The sequence below is a fragment of the Poromitra crassiceps genome, assembly GCF_964638095.1.
Source record: "Poromitra crassiceps genome assembly, chromosome: 9".
Lineage (NCBI taxonomy): Eukaryota > Metazoa > Chordata > Actinopteri > Beryciformes > Melamphaidae > Poromitra > Poromitra crassiceps.
The window spans coordinates 12,381,287-12,404,988 of NC_139630.1; the positions used below are offsets into that span (position 1 = coordinate 12,381,287).

The 23,702-nt window shown below is 42.8% G+C and overlaps 3 protein-coding genes across 4 annotated transcripts in view; 1 reads left to right on the top strand and 2 right to left on the bottom strand.

The window, feature by feature from the left end:
• Window positions 1-16,923, top strand: part of clec11a (C-type lectin domain containing 11A) — a 17,070-nt gene extending 147 nt beyond the window's left edge. The window contains exons 2-6 of one of the 2 annotated variants that reach the window (XR_014553059.1): window positions 5,863-5,974; window positions 8,492-8,599; window positions 11,568-11,651; window positions 14,822-16,051; window positions 16,143-16,923. Coding sequence is in view for 1 of the 2 variants with exons in the window: in XM_083643791.1 (XP_083499917.1) it covers window positions 5,863-5,974; window positions 8,492-8,599; window positions 11,568-11,651; window positions 14,822-15,234 (717 nt within the window). In the remaining variant the exon portion in view is untranslated. Of the gene's footprint in view, window positions 1-5,862; window positions 5,975-8,491; window positions 8,600-11,567; window positions 11,652-14,821 lie in introns of both variants that reach the window. The other variant, XM_083643791.1, reaches the window with a different exon arrangement.
• Window positions 1-23,702, bottom strand: part of ttc13 (tetratricopeptide repeat domain 13) — a gene marked incomplete at its 5' end in the record, with an annotated part of 122,543 nt that overhangs the window by 24,592 nt on the left and 74,249 nt on the right. The window lies entirely within an intron of this gene.
• selenol (selenoprotein L) overlaps window positions 17,298-23,702 on the bottom strand; it is a 29,836-nt gene continuing 23,431 nt past the window's right edge. The window contains exon 9 of the mRNA XM_083642675.1: window positions 17,298-19,186. Within this exon, the coding sequence (XP_083498801.1) occupies window positions 19,049-19,186 (138 nt within the window). The 3' untranslated portion in view covers window positions 17,298-19,048. The remainder of the gene's footprint in view (window positions 19,187-23,702) is intronic.

Here is a 23,702-nt window from a genome sequence, read left to right on the forward strand (position 1 = left end):
TGTGTGTGTGTTTACTTAAGTCGAAATTGGGGACACACACCCGGCTCGTGTGTGTGTGTGGGTGTGTGTGTGTGTGTGTGTGTGGGTGGGTGGGTGTTTGGGTGTGTGTGTGGGTGTGTGTGTGTCGTGAGATATACATGTAGCTGACTTTTGGCTTGTGGTAGCCTACCTCTTTAGCATCTATTTATCTATCATCATCATCGTCAGTATATAAATGGGAGCTGGGGCTCTGTGTCTGTCCAATTCATTACACATGAGGTTACAGTTCAGTGATGATGTCACTGATTACATCATCATTGATGTCATAAATTCCACTGATGACATCATCAGTGATGTCATAGATTCACTCACACACAAGGCTATAGTTCAGTGATGTCACTGATGACATTAGTTATGTCATAAATTCACTCACACACACACACACACACACACACACACACACACACACACACACACACACACACACAAAAGGTTATAGTTCAGTGATGATGTCACTGATGTCATCAGTGATGATGTCATCAGTGTCATGTCATCAGTGATGATGTCATCAGTCTGAAGCTCACGAGAGAGACTGAGAGACTGAGGAGGCTCACGAGGGAGAGGGAGAGAGGGGAGGGAGAGAGAGACTGAGGGAGAGAGGAGTGGGAGAGACTGAGAGAGAGAGAGACTGGGGGAAAGAGAAACTGAGGGAAAGAGAGAGGGAGACGTGTGCATGCCAATATTGCAGGCAAGACCACACAGCAGCCAAGCTGTGGGCAAGGCCGCACAGCGGCTGAGCTGCGAATGCGAGCTTCAGGGCCAGCTCGGCGAGCTGCAGGATGGGCGAGCCCGCGCAGCGGGCGGGCCTAGGAATCGAGCGCTCGTGGCACAAAAAGGTGCAATGTGGGTTGCCTGTTTGTTCTGTTTAAATTTTTGTCCCACTGATGATGTCATCAATGATGTCATATAAAGCATTCGTGAAGTTTAGCAATCAAAATCTTAAGTTTTCTGGTAGGCATACCCTTGATATAGCCTACTTCTGTGTCAAACCCCTCGCTAACCCCTAGCAACACTTGGGGAACCGACTAATACCTGGAGCAAGTGTAACCATCTCGTCAGCTTCTCATGCAATGGAAACATTGTTTGCTGTTCCAGTAAATAGGACGAACCTTGTATACGAGTCGGGTAAGGCACAGCGAAGCGTCCGCTCAGCTCATAGAAGCTGAGGTAGCGAGTTGAATAACTTTAGCTGTGCTGTTTGATTAAACAGCTGTGCAGGTTGGGTAACGGATTCATTTACATGTGATTAGACTTAAGCCCGACTACGTGTGCCTTATACGGTTTTAATGCGCACCTGCCGACCAATCAGAAACAAGTATTCACCCAGACCATGGTATAATCAGTCACCACTGGCCACTGATGACATTGTGACATCATCAGTGATGTCATGGACTGAATTGTGATGTCATCAGTGATGTCATAAATCACTGTTGATGTCATACACAGACATTGTGACATCATCTGTGATGTCATGCAGTCCGCAGCGGTGGTGGCGACCCACAATCAATCAACTGAGCATGCTCAGAACGCCGCCCTATCCACAATTCATCAACTTGGCATCGCCCTATTATTGTAGTAGATGGCACCCTATTATAGTAGCCTAAAAGTGTAATTGCTCGAGGGACATCAGATGACATCACTCACTGATGACATTACAATTGCTCAAGTGACATCCCTGATTACGCTCGATGATTATGTAATCAGTGAGGTGACTTCACTGATTACATAATCATCGAGCGTTCGAGTGACATCACTGGTGACATCACAATTCTATTAGACGTTTCAACTTGACAACAAACGTCGGTCCTTTTCATTCCAACCATCTCTCATCATTCCCGAGAACAGTCTCAGGCTTGATGATGATGTATATAGGGTGACACAGCAGTGACATGTAGGATTAGAACTGTCAGAGCCAATCAGGTGTTTGGTCCCCTTGTGTTCACTTTTTGGGGCTCACATTACTTATTACTGGGCTGGGCTGGATGTAGAGGGCCCCCAGGGTGTAGAGAGCGCCTCCTACAGTGAGGGCCATGGAGGTGCAGTACAGCAGCCTGTCCGGAACACCGCGCTTCAAGTGGACGGAGACGCCATCCGTTGTCTGGAATCTTCTCTGGAGATCGTTCAGCTTGTTGGTTCCCATGTACTCCTCCGTGGAGCCGGCCTCTCACACCATCTTGGGGTGCGTGGCAAAGGTCATGGCTGCATGGGGACTCCGCCGGGACACCTGGTCTCAGTGCCTGAGGACTGTAGATGATGAGATGAGATGAGATCAACTTCATTGTCCCAGAAGGGAAATTTGTCTTGGGCAAAAAGTGCGCGTAGCCACATCCGGCATTACAAAAACACAAGTAAACACAAACAGGACAGACACAGCATTGCACTAAGACACAGTGGGGAGATGCCAACTGAGACATGAAATTGCACAAGCCCTATTGCACAATTTGTTTAAATCATACATACCCGTAGGTAAGAGAATATAAAATCAACAATAAAACCAGCAGCGGGATATTGGATAAAAGAATAAAAGAGTAAAAGAATAAAACATTAAAATAAGATTAAATGAAAAGTAAAAGAAATAAAATAAGAAGGTAAAACATGGGGCTAAGATTACCGTTCCTACTTAAAGTGCTTCCACCTACAAACTATGGGTTACTACAGCCTGGGGGGGAAGGGCAGGCTGTTTGTGAAGAAGTGTAATCGAGGTGGGGAGGAAGGAGAGCTTGTAACGGTTGATCCTGTATCTGCTGGCTCTGAATCTTCTGCCAGAAGGTAACAACTCATATTCAGAAAATAAAAAGTGAGAAGGGTCGGTCAGAGCTCTATGAGGCAGGCTGATGACCTTGTAGTTAATTCAGCTGAGTCTTGGAATGGAATGATGAGGTCGGCAATACCACGCTTTTGAACAGAAGCATTTATTCAAGTACAGCAAATGGCATTTACAGGAGCCTGCAGTGCTACCTGGAGAACGGAGCAGCCGAATGTCGTTCTGGCTCTCAGAACAAAGAGACAAAGGCTTTATACCCTCAAGTATTGAATATTCATCCTGTCACCTGACCATCTATTGCATTCCACTCCAGAGGAGCCCCTTAAAACCAAGGGACCCAAACATTCCAATCCTGATCAAAGAGTCTTATCTGTGGCCTTTAACAGTCAAATGAGCATAGTAACTATATTTCACATATAGTACACTATAAGACATTACAATTAGTATAAAATATACTGCAACCTTTTTCTCAAAGATGGACTGGAGCGTCAGTGATTCTTTCTTGCCGATCACTTTCATGGCTGTGTTCACCATTTTTTTAAACTAGATTTGAGCTCGACTGTGAAAGACCCAAACCATGCCGCCATGCCATATCTGATCAGGCTTTCCAGCACAGCATTGTAGAATGTTGTCATGATTATGGTGCACACTCCAAAAAGTCTGAGCCTACGTAGGAAGTGCAAACGTTGTGCCAGTTTTGCACACAGATAATCAACGTGGACGTCCCATTTTAACATGTTATCCATTTGTATCCCCAGATACTTGTACGAGCTGACCTGCTCAATTTCCCTGTCACCTATGACCACAGGGTCATGTGCTCTCACTGTTCTCGGGTCAAAGATCATGTCTTTGGTTTTGCAGGTATTTAAAATGAGGTGGTTCCTCTCGCACCACTCTTTAAAAGTAGCTATCTCCCTGTAGTAAACAGAGGGGCATTCATCTCCCTGCAGCAAGCTTCAAATAATAGTGTCATCTGAAAATTTGATGACAAAGTTGCTTGACTGACTGTTCCTGCAATCATTGGTGTGTACGCAGTGAAAAGAAAGGGTGAGCTCACCCCCCCCTGGGGGGCACCTGTACTGCAGTGTTTAGCAGTGGAGAGGGAAGAATTGACCTTGACCTGTTGAGTCCTGTCTTTAGGCGGCTGGAGGAGCAGTCTCCATCAGTTTCTGGGTGGTCGCTGACTTTATAGGACATCTTGCAGCTGAAGGACAGGGAAGTGTTATCGGCACCAACATCTCCTCGTAAAGAGCCTCTGCAGGGGAGTTATGACATCACTGATGATGTCACAATGTCTATGACATCATCACTGTCTGACGTACTGCTGCAGGAGCACAGGGAGTGGACAAAAGGCTCCTGCAGACACTGTCTCATTTGAGAGTGAAGACATTGCCCCAGAATCTTCTGGTAAATGTCTTGCAAGATGCTATGGGCCTTCTTTGTGGTTCTCTTCTTGGTAGTCTGCCAATCCTATTTATAGTCTCAGCGGGAAGGATCTATGACATCACTGATGACATCAATTTGCTCGAGTGACATCACTGATGACAGCGAGTTGGAGGGGAGGGGGAGGAGTTAGAGGGAGAAGAGAAAAGGGACAGAATGTAGGGAAACAGTGGATGGATGAATCTGGAAGGAGGAGGTAATGCAACATAAAGGATGCCAACTGCCATAAAACACCACAGAAGAATAAGAATTTTCATAAAACCCTGGTGATATCACTTGTCACACTGATGATGTCATAGACATTGTGATCATCATCATTGATGTCATTCCTCTTTCTTTCGTGGGGAAGGACAAAGATGAAAGAAAGATAGACAGACAGACAGACTGACAGACCTCGGGCTACAAGATATATAAAATGAACAATCAAATAAGGGAAACCTTATTGAAATGGTGCTTAATCAAGCATGGATTCTTCTTCTAATGGCTTTCCGGGCAGACTGGATGCTTTGAGGCACATTGCTGCCTCTCACAGTTGGATGGTCTCACTCTAGACCTGGTTCTTCTTCTTTCAAGTTTCTGGTGTTTGTCACACCTCTATTGGCTGTTGCGCCTCGTCTCATGTTCCTCCGCTCCTCATCCTGAGCAACGCACCTTCACCTTCGTGAAGGGGTCTTCCGTTAATAGACATTTCCCAAGCATGAATTTGCAATAGTTGCGACCAGATATGCAAATTCTGATGTGACATCATCCACTCCATTCAGGCCCGTAGCTACTATTGAGGACACCGAGGTCATGACCTCGGTATTTTCCACACCAAAAAAAATTAAAATAAAAAAAATTGAAAAATAGCCCCGGTCCCCAGATCTATTAATCTGTCATTGATGTTTTAATGCGACAGTTGATCGGAAATGCAACAATTTGCTTCCTCTCTGTGTGCTATAGAAGGAAGAGAGATAACTCACAACATTCAGATTTTGCATTGGGGCTAGATTGGGGCTAGACTCTGGGGACAGTTCTATTGAAGTGAATGGGTAAGTAACTCCCCTGTAAGTGATGTTTGTGTAGATGGGCCATTGTATTTAATTGAGCAGTATTCTGCCATGTGACCTGTATGCAGAATATAAATTATATCATATGGGGAGATATTTATTTTTTGGATCATTGTAAAGCAACAGCACAGTAAAGAGGATATTAATCTAACATGATGTATGTAGTTCTTTATAGATCTAGTAGCCTCTTCATTTTGCTCTCAAAGTGCACCAGATTGAAGCATTTTACTTTAAAATTGACAAATTTTCCTACCCGGGGGGGCACAGCCCCCCCTCGGCCCCCCATGCCACGCTAAAATGGCCTCGGTATTTCTCTAACCCTGGCTACGGCCCTGACTCCATTGTGGAATTTGCCCCCACCGCCCTCGCCAATTGGCATGAACACAAGCACACCTTCTCACACACACAGAGCTGCTGGCCCTGCTGGCCGCAGCTAAAAAAGGTAGGCCTTATTTGATGTGTGTGTGTGTGTGTGTGTGTGTGTGTGTGTGTGTGTGTGTGTGTGTGTGTGTGTGTGTGTGTGTGTGTGTGTGTGTGTGTGTGTGTGTGCGCATGCATGCATGTTAGGCATCTTTGGAGGTGAAGAAGACGAGAGGAGACGTTCCAGATGAACTTGCAGAGCCGGAGCCGGAGCCCACCAGCCCCGTGTCGGACTTCGACAACTCCTATAACTACATCTGTACGTCTCATAACTCCTACAATTACATCTGTACGTCTCATAACTCTTACAACTACATCTGTATGTCTCATAACTCCTACAACTACATCTGTATGTCTCATAACTCCTACAACTACATCTGTATGTCTCATAACTCAACTACATCTGTACGTCTCATAACTCCTACAACTACATCTGTACGTCTCATAACTTCTACATCTGTATGTCTCATAACTCAACTACATCTGTATGTCTCATAACTCAACTACATCTGTATGTCTCATAACTCAACTACATCTGTATGTCTCATAACTCTTACAACTACATCTGTATGTCTCATAACTCAACTACATCTGTATGTCTCATAACTCAACTACATCTGTACGTCTCATAACTCAACTACATCTGTATGTCTCATAACTCAACTACATCTGTATGTCTCATAACTCAACTACATCTGTATGTCTCATAACTCTTACAACTACATCTGTATGTCTCATAACTCAACTACATCTGTATGTCTCATAACTCAACTACATCTGTACGTCTCATAACTCAACTACATCTGTATGTCTCATAACTCAACTACGTCTGTATGTCTCATAACTCAACTACATCTGTATGTCTCATAACTCAACTACATCTGTACGTCTCATAACTCAACTACATCTGTATGTCTCATAACTCAACTACGTCTGTATGTCTCATAACTCAACTACGTCTGTATGTCTCATAACTCAACTACATCTGTATGTCTCATAACTCAACTACATCTGTATGTCTCATAACTCAACTACATCTGTATGTCTCATAACTCCTACAACTACATCTGTACGTCTCATAACTCCTACAACTACATCTGTACGTCTCATAACTCCTACAATTACATCTGTACGTCTCATAACTCAACTACATCTGTATGTCTCATAACTCAACTACATCTGTATGTCTCATAACTCAACTACATCTGTATGTCTCATAACTCAACTACATCTGTATGTCTCATAACTCTTACAACTACATCTGTATGTCTCATAACTCCTACAACTACATCTGTACGTCTCATAACTCAACTACATCTGTATGTCTCATAACTCAACTACATCTGTATGTCTCATAACTCAACTACATCTGTATGTCTCATAACTCAACTACATCTGTATGTCTCATAACTCTTACAACTACATCTGTATGTCTCATAACTCAACTACATCTGTATGTCTCATAACTCAACTACATCTGTATGTCTCATAACTCAACTACATCTGTATGTCTCATAACTCATCTACATCTGTACGTCTCATAACTCTTACAACTACATCTGTATGTCTCATAACTCAACTACATCTGTATGTCTCATAACTCTTACAACTACATCTGTATGTCTCATAACTCAACTACATCTGTATGTCTCATAACTCAACTACATCTGTATGTCTCATAACTCAACTACATCTGTATGTCTCATAACTCTTACAACTACATCTGTATGTCTCATAACTCAACTACATCTGTATGTCTCATAACTCAACTACATCTGTATGTCTCATAACTCAACTACATCTGTATGTCTCATAACTCAACTACATCTGTATGTCTCATAACTCTTACAACTACATCTGTATGTCTCATAACTCAACTACATCTGTATGTCTCATAACTCAACTACATCTGTATGTCTCATAACTCAACTACATCTGTATGTCTCATAACTCTTACAACTACATCTGTACGTCTCATAACTCAACTACATCTGTATGTCTCATAACTCAACTACATCTGTATGTCTCATAACTCAACTACATCTGTATGTCTCATAACTCAACTACGTCTGTACGTCTCATAACTCAACTACATCTGTATGTCTCATAACTCAACTACATCTGTACGTCTCATAACTCAACTACATCTGTATGTCTCATAACTCAACTACGTCTGTACGTCTCATAACTCAACTACATCTGTATGTCTCGACTCAACTACATCTGTACGTCTCATAACTCAACTACATCTGTATGTCTCATAACTCAACTACATCTGTATGTCTCATAACTCAACTACATCTGTATGTCTCATAACTCAACTACATCTGTATGTCTCATAACTCAACTACGTCTGTATGTCTCATAACTCAACTACATCTGTATGTCTCATAACTCAACTACATCTGTATGTCTCATAACTCAACTACATCTGTATGTCTCATAACTCAACTACGTCTGTATGTCTCATAACTCAACTACATCTGTATGTCTCATAACCCAACTACGTCTGTATGTCTCATAACTCTTACAACTACATGTACGGTGAGGTTTTCAAATTAACCGCCGTTTTGTTTCAAATTCACATTGAGATTGTATCATCTCTGGTTCGCAGACGCGTAAAATCCCAACGTTTTATTCTGCCGTTTGGGTTGTATCACTTCTACAATCAAACCTCTTCATATTTATCCATCATATCAGAGTTGGGAGACACATCCTCTTGTGTTCTCTTCCCCCCATGTTTCCTCTGTCCTCCCCTGCTCTGCTGTATCCCCAGTGTCCAGACTGGCTGGCATGGACCAGGCCATCCACAAGCTGAATGTCGGCCACTACACTCTGGATGTGAAAGTCAGCCAGCTGCTAGACCGCCTGTCCAGGATGGATGGTAAGACCGTCACATGGCCCTAAACTAAACAGGGTTTCCACACGTTTTTATGGATACACATTTTCAGAACTTTTCAATGATCCATTTTCCGTGTAATATTTTCCATGTGATACTACACTGGACAAATAGGACACCTCTTTGTATTGGATTTTAGTGCTTTGAGTCACTGCATCACATTCCATGGAAGCTATTGAAATACAATTTTCCATAAAAATATTAATATGAATAGCCTAATGAATTACGATTATTAATAATATTATTATAAATAATAATACTAATAATAATTATTGTGAATAATAATAATATTAATATTATATAAAATACAAGAGGCACTACAATACAACAAAAAGAGGTGTGTCCTATTTGTCTAGAGGCATTACACACAACAAAATTCCATGACCCATGACTTTTCCAAAACTTTAAAGGATCTTACTCATTCCTTTCCAGGCCTGGAAAACGAGACTTTGAAATACCATGACTTTTCCAGCTTTTGCATGAGCGTGGGACCCCTGCCTAAAGCCCTCCTGATTAAATCCAGATCTCTCCTTCTGTGTGGGCCTTTTCCCTCTTGGTTTATCGGTGCGGTCTTTCCCCCCAGTGCATGTGTGTGACCACAGTACAGTCATACACAGTGAGGTGGTGCTAAATAAGGCAGTTAAATGATGGGCTTAAGTCTGTGATCATTATAGTCAACATCCACCAGTATGAACAAAAATCCAAACATCTCAACCCCCATGAAATGTTGTGGGAACTTTAAAAATTAGTAATTTGTGCATAAAGTTGTTGTTTCTAACATGGAATTAACCCAGATTAAAATGCATACAGTAATCGTCACCTTGTGCCCAGGGCCGTAGCCAGGGTTCCGAAATAGGGGAGGTCCAGCAAGGGGAGGCGGATTTTTTTTCCCCCTTTTTAAGCCATATTTAGAGTAATATATCATTTTAAATCAACATTAGGATTATACTGTTGTGATGTCATTATTCAGCGTTTGAAGCTCAATTTGGGCCGTTTGAAGCCCAATTTGGGCCGTTTGAAGCCAGATTTGGGCCGTTTGAAGCCCTATTTGGGTCGTTTAAAGCCAGATTTGGGCCGTTTGAAGCCTGATTTGGGCCGTTTGAAGCCCAATTTGGGCCAAGTCCAATTTTACAATGAGATGCACCCACTTTAAACCTGAATAAAGTAATAAAACCACTAGTAAACCAGTAGGCGGCGCCTGGCCTGCTGTTCAGTGAGTGGCCTGGCCTGGCCTGCAAATTTTTTTTTTTTTTTTTTTTTTTTTTTTTTTTGGCAGGCTGAAATATTAGGGGAGGTCCGGACCTCCCCGTCCTCATAGCTAGCTACGGCCCTGCTTGTGCCAACATGGGTAAATAGAAAGCATACTATTGCTGTTCCAAAAAGAGACATACATATTTAATATACTTTGGTTCATTATTATAATGAGCCAATTACATATTTCTCTCCTTTGAATTACAGAGAAATGTGTATATAGCTTCAATCAGTCCCTCCAGGAAATTGCGATATTGCGATCGCAATAATTCATGCAAATCCATCTCCATTCTCCACAATATTTGCAGAGGTTTGCAACTTTTCAAATTTCCTGCAATTTCTCCGCAAAAAACGGCAAAACAGGTTCCTCAACTAAATGTTTTCCAGTTCCCGCAATTTTACAGCAAATAAATACAGTTTGCACCTCGATCATGGTTTTTAAGGGCATTCTGGGATTTCTTGGGGCATTTGCCCTTGCCCCCCCCCCTGAATTTTTCCTACACTGGTTGCATTGTTGAGCTTGTTCAAGCCCAAATAACTTGATTTAGAATTCTACTCAAGATCCCAAGGTTTTCAAAGATACCACATGTCATGTTGTCATACAGTCTTTTCAGTGACACTTTACAATGAAGGTACATTAATATGAACAGTTAACTAATGTGTCGAGGAATCATTGACTAATGGTGTTCATGTTAACCAAGGTATTGTGGTTGGCTTGAGGCATGCAGGCACTGAGGGTAAGGTTAGAGGAGACTGTTTTTAACATTATTTTTGGGGCATTTTGCCTTTATTTGATAGGATAGTAAAGTGCTAGACAGCGACAGGAAAGCAGGGATAGAGAAAGACGAGGACATGCAGCAAATGACCGCAGGTCGGATTCGAAACCCGGGTCGCTGCGTGAAGATCTAAGCCTTAAAGGGCATGGTGCAGGTTGGAGACCACATTGCATTAATATGTGGAAGAGGTATATAGCAATGGGATTTGGGGGGAAAAAAACGTTTTTTCAATCACACATAGCTGCATTTAGACTAGTTTTTGTAACCAGCAGGGGGCACTGGTCCATTTCATGGAACTACCTTTTGTGATGTCACAGGGATGCAAAATAGTCACCTTTAGGTGACAGTCACATTTTTCAGCCCAAAATATGGGGATTTCTGAGTGGTTTTATATCTGCCCTGGTATCTGTCACCTTATTTCACTCTCCATGACTTTGCATCCCTGTGTCAGCCCCAGCAGAACATTCTCCTCTTGTGATGTCACTTCCTGTTGTTATGTCACACGCCCATTTATAAAATGCCACCTTTTCCTCCATATTTATACCCTGGGGGCCTGTGTGTGTGGGGGGGGGGGATCTTTGTCTTTTTAGAGTGTTTTCACCGTAATCATGAGCCAAAAATGTCAATTCAGATTTTTTTTTAACCTACACCATGCTCTTTAATGGTACATACAGTATCCTACCAGGTAGTACCAGCCACCGGGACGCCACCAGAGGAGACTGTTAATGGTTATTGTGCAGGCTAGTTCATGCTTATTCAAGCATTAAATAACTGTTAATTAATGTATCCTTATTGTAAAGTGTTACTGTTTTTGCTAACTTTGATGCTAAGGGTATAAGAGGAAATGGGGTTCCGTCATGAAGACAATTCTCTGTATTAACCTCACGTTTCATCGTTTCTGTTGTTCCTCATCTCCAACATGGCAGCTAAAGTAGGGGAGCTGGAGGATAACATCCGGGAGGTCGACCAGCACAGCAAGAACAACCGCAAGGAGATCGGAAGACTGGAAGGTGCAAAACTGATGGCGCTTATTGATCCATTATCTCTTCAATCCCCTCTCTTTCAACCCTTGTGTTATTAAGGAGAACTTCGCCGGTAATCAATGCTGATTTATTTTACGTGGAGGGATGAGGGGTGCTGCCGGGGGAGTCAGGATTCTGAAGATTTAAGACTTCTGAGATTAAAGTCAGAATTCTCAGATTGAAGTCATCATTCTGAGGAAAAAAGTCAGCATTCAGATTTTAATGTCAGAATTCTGACAAAAAGTCATAATTCTCGTTAGAATGATCAGATTATAAAGTCAGGAGGGAAAAAAGTCATCATACTGTTTGTTACATGTGACATGTTTGATGTCACTGATGATATTACCAATGTACCATAGTTTTAATGTCTGGGGTCCCTACATTTTTGTGACATCAAAGGGGGGTCACAAGAGTCCAAATTTGATCTTGTAGTTTTTATTCACATTCCTCCATCGGGAATCGACAGACAGACAGACAGAATCTGTCAGACAGAGACAGTGACACAGCCGCTCAGCCGACTGAGCTATGAGCTGTTGGGAGTTAAGCTTCTGATTTCTACACACTGTATTCACACTGACAATAACACAGAGCATAAAGAGTGAGACACGTGAGATTTGTACCAGTGAGTTTAGCTAGAGTCAGGGACTGACTAGTCTCCTTCATCAGCTTATTTCTATCAGTGTTCAAACTACTGGTGATGATAAAAAAGGATCACTGCTACAGCTTATAATGTGAGTACTTTTTAAGAAATTGCCTGAGGCTGGGATTGAACCAACGACCTTTGCATATCACACAATATTCACATGTTTATCTGAGTGAGCTATAATCCACTTTCTCTTAAGCTCTTATCATATTTAGTCAACCTCATCCTGATTTAATTTAGTTAAGTTTTCGTCAACTAAGTGTCTAAGTATTTTCATCTCATCTTAGTCAAAGAAAACTAACTATTCATTAGAATTTCCAAACTTATTGTAAAGATATATTAATCTGTTATTCTGGAATTGTTTTAAGGTTTGAATGTGCAATACAGACACAGATGTTTAACTTCTTCTTCTCTTCTGATTGGATCTCTTCCCAATTCGTCCCTCCCTAACATTTTTAGTCTAGTTTTCACCAGTGAAAATAGGTAGTCGACTAACATTTTTCCTCATAGTTTTCGTCTACAAAATCAACACTGCTATGGATGCATGTGTCCACCTAGTGGTACACTCCTCTTCCAAACTCACACACACTTTTGCACAACTACACCATGTATGAAACAATGTTTACTTACTGTCAATCTCATCAAAGTTCCTGAAGACCATCTCCACGTGATCCCACTCCATAAAGCTGCATTTCCCAATGAAGGGCTGGGCAAACACCACATACTGATACATATTTCAATTCAAATACATGTCACTCTTGTGTTAGAATGAATAAATGGGCATTGACAGTTTTTTATATAACCCTTGATCAATTCTCATTCATCTTTTATCTTTTCTTTTTTATTTGTAGGCTACATACGTGCACTGCCAAAGTAGCGGCAGCATTAATAACCAGAGACCAGACTATATCAAAAACATAAACACACAGTGACGTCTTTCATGCATGCTAGCAAGCGAAACTGCTGTCTGACCACAGACTGTAGAATAGTCTGGGCACCTTTCACCCCGCTTTTTGTCATGGGGGCGTAAACCAAGGAACTGGAAACAACACCGGAAATAAGTGCGCCAAAAAACGTCTTTGTTGCCGTTAGCTTGACGCGGCGAGGTTACGCTAGCTAGAGCCTGAAAAGAACAACAACACAAGTTGTATAGTAGCGTTAGCACATTTCTAGTAACTGCCGAGGAAGGTTTCTGGAGAGCCAATGACAATGGAGTACTCGCCATGTGAAATCTTATGATCAATATCCATGTCTGTCCCAGCACAGGCAGCAGAGATGCTTCAACTGTTGTACTTGATCCTCCATTATCGATAACAGCGGTCAGACAACTAGCGTTATAACTATTCCATCAACTGGCCATTTGTTTGAAAAGTAAAGCTTCTCTATTGGCTTAACATATATGTGAGATTGTGAATCCGCAATGTTTCTACAAGAACTTCTTCAAAAACTTCGTTCGGTACGTCCATCTTTTGTTTTTTTGTTTGCCGTTTTATTTTCTGATTCGTTGTGTCTAATTGTCAAGTTAATGAGCTATTTCCGCTGTTGTTTCCTGTCTAGGGCGGGCTCTAGGCCGGAACCAGGCAGGGTGACAAAATCACTTGTGAACGGAGGCCAGGCTCTTTCTCGCCGAGAAGAGCCTGGTGACGTGAGGTTACTGTAGAAAGAGATGCAGGATAGCCAAGCGAATGTGATTGGATGAACATTTGATGCTAGGCCAATCACAGGCAGAGAGGGTGTCTCCAGCCTTCGCCATCATCTGAAAAAAAATATCGCCTACCGTAGTCATTTTTAGACTTGCCAAAAAGCTGTTTTCAAGCAAAATATATATATTTTTTAAGTTTTAATATTTTTCGGGTGAGAACGTAACATATATGTGACCAGTTTATCAGAATAACGCCTATTTGGAAATATTTAACGAGCAGCGAGGACTGGGAGCGCTGGCTGTGCTGACTGGTCGGACTAGCTATCTGTCAAACCCTACTGTAGTTAGGCTACTGGCAGTGAGAAAAACCTGTCGACAAAACACAGCGAGTGAAACAGTCACGTTGTGACGGGTGGAGTGTCTGGGACCTGGGTGGTGTCGAGGTAAAAGCACTCATCTATCTCCACAGAGCCCGGAGGTTCAATTCCCGGCAGCGGCTTGGTCAGATGTTCCTACAGACACAATTGGTCGTGTCTGCGGGTGGGAAGCCGGTGGGGTATGAGTCCTGGTCACTGCCCCTCTGGTGGGGAATAGCGTAATCCTCTCAAGCGCTACGTCCTGCCAGTGAAACTCCTCGCTCTCGGGTGAAAAGAAGCGTCTGACGACTGCACATGTATCAGAGGAAGCTGGTGCTAGTTTACAACCCTTCGCAGACCGGCAGAGGGGGTGGAGCAACGACCGGTACAGCGGGGGAATTAATTGACCAAGTACAATTAGGGACAAAATAATAGAAAAATCAGAAAAAACTTGATAAAAAAAGAAGAAAGATATTACATCCCTGAACCATCTCCCTTTGTTTTCGCTGCCTCTTAGGTTGCCAGAAGGGACACAGGGTGGGGTACAAATGTTATCTGGTGTACCGTAGCTACGAGGACTACGCCGGAGCATCCAGGAAGTGCCTGGAGCGCGGGGGACGCATGGCGATGCCCCGCGACCGCAGGGAGCAGGAGGCCCTGGCCGACTACGTCAAAGCCTTCTTCCACCCGGGGAACTGGCCCGTTTGGCTGGGCGTCAACGACCTGCGATCCGAGGGCATGTACCTGTTCGACGACGGGACCCGAGTCACCTACTTCCAGTGGCGCAAGCACTTCCTGTCCAGCCAGCCGGACGGAGGGAAGCGGGAGAACTGCGTGGCCATGTCGTCGGACGACGGGGACTGGTGGGACCACTACTGCGACCGGACCATGAACTATCTCTGCGAGTTTGACGAGAGGGTGGCACTTTAAAATGGACACTTTTTAAGAAACAGCCTACATGCATGCAGTGATTTTCTCTTTCGCTATGCTATCCTAAACTACTGTATGCCCTCCAGTAGATGATTATAATTAGAGCTGCAACATTTAAGCGATTAGTTGTCAACTATTGAATTAATCGCCAACTATTTTGATAATGGATTCATCTGTTTGATTATTTTTTACGGAAAAAAGAAAAGTCAAAATTCTCTGAGTCCAGCTTCTTAAATGTGAATATTTTCTTTCTTTTTTTACTCCTCTATGACAGTACTGAATATATTTGGGTTGTGGACAAAAGAAGACATTGGAGGACATCAACTTGGGCTTCACCATTTCCATTTTCTGAGATTTTATAGACCAAACAACTAATCGATTCATTGAGAAAATAATCTTCAGATTAATCAACAATGGAAATAATCGTTCGTTGCAGCCCTCATTAAAATAAGGCAAACAACCATCACACCTACATAGTATGATGTATACTCGCTCTTCCACTGGTTGCGTTCAAAGGTCAGAAAGGTGAACTTGTGCTTGAAAGGTGAGATATTAAAGAGTAACTAAACCAGACATCTGTGTAAAGCCTGACCATCGAATCCCTAGTTCCTCATTGCGCGTCTCGCAAGAGTTTTGCGGCTCTAGAAGCTTTAGTTGGTGGCTCGCCAAATAAAGCCCAATATACATAATTCCCTATCAAAACCTGCTCAGGCCGTCCCTGCTCAGACCTCTCTGGAGCACCAAATGGGGGTGGAAACTATATATCTGGCAACACTGCATCAACAAAGTGACTCTGAAGCAACGCCTCACGGAGGGAGTTTCATTTCAGCGTCCTTGTAAACAGGGGAAACCAATCATCTCACCGGCTGCTCCACGCTTGACGCTTCCATGAAGCGCTGCTTCTTAAGATGCTTTTGGTGTGAACCGATAGAACGCTTTTTAATCAGAAAACCATACAAAACGGTATGGCTGATGGCTTTCCCCCCCTATACTTAGCCTACTTTTCTAATCCAGAGAGGTCTGCTTCACACAGCGCAGCCGAGCAGGAACTAGTCTCTTAGAACAGACGAGTTGGCTTCCGCAATTTTCAAATGCTTCCGCCATACCGTCTGTAATTCGTGGGGGAGAAGCATGCGCCAACCGGAATGGGAAGCAGAAAGGCGGGTCTTCCGCTCATTAGTCCAATCAGAATTTTTTTAAGGCGGGTCTTCCGCTCATTAGTGCAATCAGAATTTTTTTCCGTGGACGCACGTGTCGTGATTGGTCGGATTTGGTCTTACTTCCTTCCAGTCTGAAGGTTTTTTTCCCAACTTCCTTGTGCATGTTCTGGGGGTGTAACGTACAGACTGTTTAGCTGCATTTGCCGGATGTAGATGAGACAGTCTGTTTTAAGAGACTAAGCAGGAACTGGCTGTACTGTCTTTGCTAGCGCGTTCGCTATCAGACCGACAGACCCGCGTCAGTTCACACGTAGCATTTCCCCTTTCGGCCTTCAAAATAAAAGCGCAACTACTCTGTAATAAACTAATTAACTCAGAGCCTGCCTTCAGATGGGAAGCAACTCAATAAACTCTGCAGCAGATTCAAGACTAGAATTTATTCAGCACTTTGTGGCTGTATTGCTTTTTTATGTAGCCTATTTGTTTTGACTGTATTGAAACAGTAACATAGAATTTAGAAAAAATGTGTGCATGGGTGTATATATATATATATATATATATATATATATATATATATATATATATATATATATATATATATATATATATATATATATATAAAGACTACAAAAAGGCTAACGCAGTTTGATAATGGTCAAGGGAGGTATATCGGCCAACAAGGTCTCAGGCAGGGCTTGTTCAACATTTCTCTATATTTCTGGGGACACATAGACCTACCTTTTGGACGACGGTCTCATTGCTGAGTCTACTTTTAATCCCATGATAGTTACACATCATTATTATGTTCATGTATACTGGATCAGACTCCTACAGTATGTAAAACAATGCAGATGCACATAAAAGGCTGAATGTGATTATTGTTGTTAAATGTTTATTGACATGATTCACAATATCATTTACCCAGCAGTCATTAAAAAAGATTTGCTTGCTTCATCATCCCGGGTGGGTTAGTTTTAAAAATGAACGCCACACGGCAAAATATATTAATATTAATGACCCTCTGTTCTGATTGGCTAATGCCGCGGCCCAGCGGCTACTGGTAGGGAGAACTCGCCGATAAACAATCACAACCCCTCAACCACTTTGAAAAAACAAACAAACAAACAAAACACTTTGTTACTCTATTATTTCTTACAAAAATGATAATGATTGAACCTTGGTGACATCACAAGGTTAGAGAAGTCCAAGCAGTTCGTTTAGGCGCTGGCTTTTCTAATATGGATTGTGTGGATTTAGTTGATGACCATGCGTTTTGATCCTTTCACCATGTTGAGATTGAACTCCTTTATCGTCACAGAGGCAAGCAGAATCCTGCTGCACACCATGCAGACTTTTAAAATTGCATCTACATCTATAGCGGCATAATTACTAAACTACTATAATTTGTGGATAATAAGTGCTTCGAATGATTAAAAACTAAAATCAATTATAGCTGCTGCGCAGCAATGGGTCGTGGCCGGGCAAGTCTCAAGGCTTTGAGCTAGAGGTCTTCGGGTATGCCCGACCCCCCGAATACCCGAGGTTCCGACCCGGACCCGGCCGGGTCTGGGTCCATTCAAAAGAAGTGCCAAACCGCTTGACCAAACCCTTAGCTTCAACGTTTTGATGCACTGTGGGCTCAATTTTTGACCGATCGAAAATCTGGTTTGATACTTTTGTGTAGAACAGTCTAACGATGCAGATACTGCAGTTTGGTGTCGTTTGAAGAAAAAATGTGGGAGGAGTAGGGTTTAATTCGTTTTTGCAGTTTTTGCGGTTTTGCGGTCTTTAGACTTCATAATTGGCCATAGGTTGCATTGTACAAAAGCTTCCCCTCATTTAGGCGCACATTTCGGTGAAAGTTGCAAAGCCGTAGCACGTATGCCTGATTTTTTATGAATTTTTTAAGTTCTAAACTTTAGACGGTCGCTGTAGTGCCACCGTTAGGACTATTGGCCCCAAATTTGTGTCAAAGACGTTTGGCATGGGACTGGACCTTTGTGCAAAGTTTGGTTAGTTTTCATCCATGGGAAGTCGAACTTCCCGGGAGGAAGAAGAATAATAATAATAAAGGCAAATACAAGAAGTGGCCTGGCCGCTTCGCTGGCCCGGCCACTAATTATCTCTCACTGCCACTTGCCAAAAGTGCAATGTTGCCTAGCGCTGCTTTAAGGCAAGACCTGGTTAAAAATGCTACTTTTAAATCATTTTCAGTACACCGACAATTGAACCAATCAAAATTGATTTCATTTTACCTATTTGCCCATTCAAAGTAGCTGAATGGATTTCAGTTGTAATGCAGCATTATAGTCAGCAAAATGGTATTACTCATTCATAAATACTGCCGTCACAGCACTGATACAGGAAGAAGACCAGTTTGTCTTTGCCACACGGTGTCACATCAGTCACGCCTCTTCATGATGTCATGAGTGTGAGACGCGACGTCATCAGCGTGGGCCAAAGATATGCTCTCCTGGGGTGTCAGTGCCGTGTTAAAAAGAACCCCGTTTACGCCAAACCAAAACCCAAGCATCTATATATCATATATATATATGTATATGTTTATATCTATATATCATATATAGATGCTTGGGTTTACATTAGTGCATTCAGGCATAGATCTTCCACAGGAGTTGCTCCAGATGTTGGTATTTCTATGCAGAGTTGGTAGAGCAACCTTCAGTATTCACGGCCTCCAGAAGGTCTGTCACAGACGGCCTGTCCAGGGGGCTCTTACATGGGTGGGAGAGGAGGACCTTGCCTGCCTCACTGAGCAAGAAGTCACCTCCCATCTGACAAAGTAAAGTACAACACAAATACACATTTAAAAGTGCTCCTTTAACAGTCAAATTAAATTGATACCTTGATATACAGTAATTACTGTAAACAAATGAAATCATAATTAATAATACTAATTGATTGTATTCATATAGCGCTTCTCTAAGTGCTCAAAGCACCTCACATATCGGGTGTGTGTGTGTGTGCGTGTGTCGGGGGGGGGGACTCAACTCGTACACCACCGATGTGTAGCACCCAACTGGGTGATGCACGTCAGCTAGTTTGCGCCGGAACGCTCACCACACATCAGCCTATCCACACATCAGCCTATCACGAGTTGAAGACTGAATGTGCCAATTAAGTAACGAGGGATGATTAGGTGGCCATGATGCAGGGAAAGCCTGTGTGGGAATTTAGCCAGTGCACCGCGGTTACACCCCCCAGGGCACCGAGGTCACACCCCCCAGGGCACCGAGGTCACACCCCCCAGGGCACCGAGGTCACACCCCCCAGGGCACCGAGGTCACACCCCCCAGGGCACCGAGGTCACACCCCCCAGGGCACCAAGGTCACACCCCCCCGGCGCACCGAGGTCACACCCCCCAGGGCACCGGGGTCACCCCCCCCCCAGGGCACCGGGGTCACACCCCTACTCTTGCGAAGAGTGCCGATCTTTAGTGACCAGAGAGAGTCAGGACCTCGTTTTAACGTCTCATCCCAAGGACGGTGCTCACTCACAGGCAGTGTTGGGAGAGTTACTCTTAAAATGTATTCCACTACAGATTACTGGATACATGTCCTAAAATTAAATTTGTAATGTATTCCATTAGATTGCTCAAGTTAGGTGACATATTCTAATTTAGGATTACTTTGGGAATACTTCAAAATCATCTCGCTGGGCCCATTTGTCTGGGTCACTCTGAATGTACGCAAATGCGCGGGCAATGCGGTCGTGACGCGCACTGATGTAATGCTATGACCTTCTTCAGCGTGTTTGTCGTACAATGTTCTTTATATGTCCATGTCAAAAGGCATCCCTGAGAGTGTCCTGGCTGTGTGTCTCCTCCCACATTGTCCGTCTCTTGTGGTGTGGCAGGTGCAGTGCGCGCGCACAAATGGTTGATTTTTAATTATTTCTTTATTTTTGTTTATGGGAAGTGTGTACCTCATATGAATGTTAGGGTCAATAAAATAACACACATAAAGTAATCCCTTAAAGGCCCAATCCGTCAAAACTCACTATTACTGACGCCGGTGGCCATTAGGGGAACTGCACCCAGGCGCTTGCATGTGCCAGAGCGCGTGCGTACCCATCCGGGAACGCGCCTCAACAGCAGCTCCAGAGTTGGAGACCGCGCAGGCGCAGTGTGGACTTGAATCACCCTCGCAAAAAACACTGCAACCGTTCTTTTCTCCAACTTTTAGCGACTATAAGCACCATGTCCAGTGATGAAGTAAGTAAAGTCGAACTTATAGTTTGAATTCAGTACACTAACGATAGTTGTCAATAAGCAAAGGAGGGGAAAATAGCGAAGTTAGACGTAGATGTAGAAACGGCAGCACATTGTTTCAGCCAAATGAGTGTTGCTATGGAGATTACCACAATAGATTTGGAAGGACATACGTTTAGTACTGTAACGTACTGTTGTCTCTACTTTACTAACTCTTAGCGTTAGCATCCAGCACATGCAGACTTACAGACGTGACACAGAAATCCAGTCGAGGTTTCATAGTTTTCATTCATTCAATGACAATTCAACGTGATTAGACGATAGGCTCTAGTATACAGTCCATAATGTCGGGGCTTGGCATAGTTGCAGGACTGTAATGCATGTGAACGTCCAGATTTCGCAAACAGCCAGGTAACCTGGTTATAGCTGATGTTTTAGAAAGGCACTAACTACATTATCAGGGAAAACTGTTATGGATCTGCTAAGACAACTTCAAATGACAGTTAGACAAATGTCCCCAACTACAAACTTACTTTATATGTGAGGTATTAGGGCTGACAGTGCTTGTAGCCTACTTTATTGTAATTGGGGTTTACCATTTGAAACAGTGAGCTTAGCCTGTTATCTCATCTTCCAATGTAGTCTTTCACAACTTGCAAATCTGCATACGTCAAATGTAGGTTTGAGACTCAAACCAGCCTTTTGAGGGTTAGGGTTCAAGATTACACACCCATTTGAAAGCCATTCTAAACATGTTATTCTTGCTCAATATGCAGGCTGAATTGCAACAACTGAGCCAGCAACAGCGGGATGAAGTCCTCCAGATGGTGGTTGAACGCCTTCCAGGGGTGATGCTGGACATCATGGAGTACTGGGCAGCCGAACCAGGACCACAACTGCCAGACAGAGGACAGCCAGCATGGTGCAGATGCACAAACTGGAATGACATTCTATCCTTAGACGACAGCCAGGACCTAGGGGCCGATAACAAACAGTACTGGTACTCAGCTTACCGCCAGTTCAACGTCTGGCAACACGGACGTCTGGGGAGGGGGAACCGGCAAGTCATACCTAGCTGCTGTGTGTGGCGGGTCAGAGACAAATATCCTGACCCCTTTGGGAATTATGTCGGATACAAGGAAGCACCATTTAGGTGAATTTTCCCCTTTGAGATGTTCCTGTGTGTTTTTGTTCTACCTCAAAAAGACATTTCAATTTGACAATATCCTGACATCTTCTTGCATGTGTTCTGTACCTCAAAAATACATTTCAATTAGGGTTAGGCTATACAACAGAAAGAGACTGCTGTTCAGTGTTTCTCGGCCAGTGCAATAACTGAAAGGAAAGATTTTTTTTCCCAACATTTTTATTTTATTTTCTCAAACACGGACAAAGACAGTCTCTGCCTACCTTTTCTTTTGCACATGTGAATTTCTTTTCTTACAAAGTTTTGTGTAATAAACAATTTGTGGTGCTGTAAACAATCTTTTTTTTTTCTAAAACATGGACAAGAGACAAAGTCTCTGCCTACCTTTTTTTTTGCACATGTGAATTTCTTTTCTTACAAAGTATGTACAAAGTTTTGTCTAATAAACAATTTCTGGTGTTGTAAACAATCTTTTTTTTTTTCTAACACATGGACAAGAGACAAAGTCTCTGTCTACATTTTTTTTGCACATGTGAATTTGATTTGTTACAAAGTATTTATAAAGTTTTGTGCAATAAACCATTCGAGGAACAGTAAACAATACTGTCAAGCCTTTATTGTTTCTCGCAGTCTCCCGTCCAAGATGCTGAAGCCATGTCCTTCACAGGGAGAGAGAGACAGAAAGAGATATTAGAACCAACACCAGTATTTCTCAAACCAAGTGGGTGCAGGCTTCCAAGCACAAAGACTAAACAAAAGTAGACAATTAATCAGCATACATGTGTAACCATCGTGTCATTATTGCAGGGTATTATTTTATAGCAGTGACTCAAATTGAGCCAATGAAATCAGTGCTGACCCAATCCACAGAATATTAGATTCTGCAGGAAGAGGTGAATGTCTCAAACGTTCTCAAAGTGGCGTCCCCAGATGTTCCCCGGCTAAAACACAGTAGTTTATTTCATATATATATATATATATATCAAATACCATCCACAAGTGCCACAATGAGTAAACAAAGTACTACTGCTATTGAGGTCTTGTGGTCTAATTTGTGTGAGTTTATGGGTCCTTGGCGTGGTAACATTCTGAAAACCACTGATGTACAGCATGTCTAAAGGGAATTACATGGCAGACAAATGAAACGTATGTGTTGTTTGTTATCATATTGAAACTCGGTGGCTCCTTGTGAGAGATCAGGGATGACTTTTAGGATGGCGGTTGACATACCTGTCCTCTTTGGATCTGTGCCTTGACCAGTTCAGCTGTTGGAGGAGGCAGGACCCCTGTAATAGGTCCCAGACTCCGCGGGTCACCTGGCTTCAGACCTCTCCGTCTTGGGAGTCCAGTTGGAGCGGTGAAACGTGTCCTCAGGATGTGGATCAACCCCAGCTATTCCAAAATCCTCCCTGTTGAGATATCAATTTAGTTTCAACCAATCAATTATCTGTGTGTGCAGCTGTGGTACACACATAATCCAGCTGTACAATGCTGACAAATCATGAGCATTTTTCAGAGTATATAGATTTTACTTATTGATCATGCAGATAGTTATGTTGGTAGTTTGAAAGGGAAAACTAACCAGGCAGATTCTTCTCCAATAGGTGATGTTTGGAGGGTCAATTGAAGAGATTTCCTCTTTCTTGGAGTTGACGCTGCTGGCCCCTTACTTTTCAGCTTCTTGTAGCTAGAAAATAAATGTAACGCTAGTCAGATTGGGAATGCTTTACCATGCAACCACGCTACGGCCGAGCTTCTTTGTAAAGTCAGCTGGTTCCAAACAAACACAACAAGCTAACGTTGCAAGCTTACAGTTTATGCGTCACTTTTGGCTCAAAAAAAGTCTGAGAACACAGTAAACTCCAACACCGCTAGTATTAGTATGGACAACAAACTAACGTGACAACGTTGTTAGCATGCTACAGTCAGAAA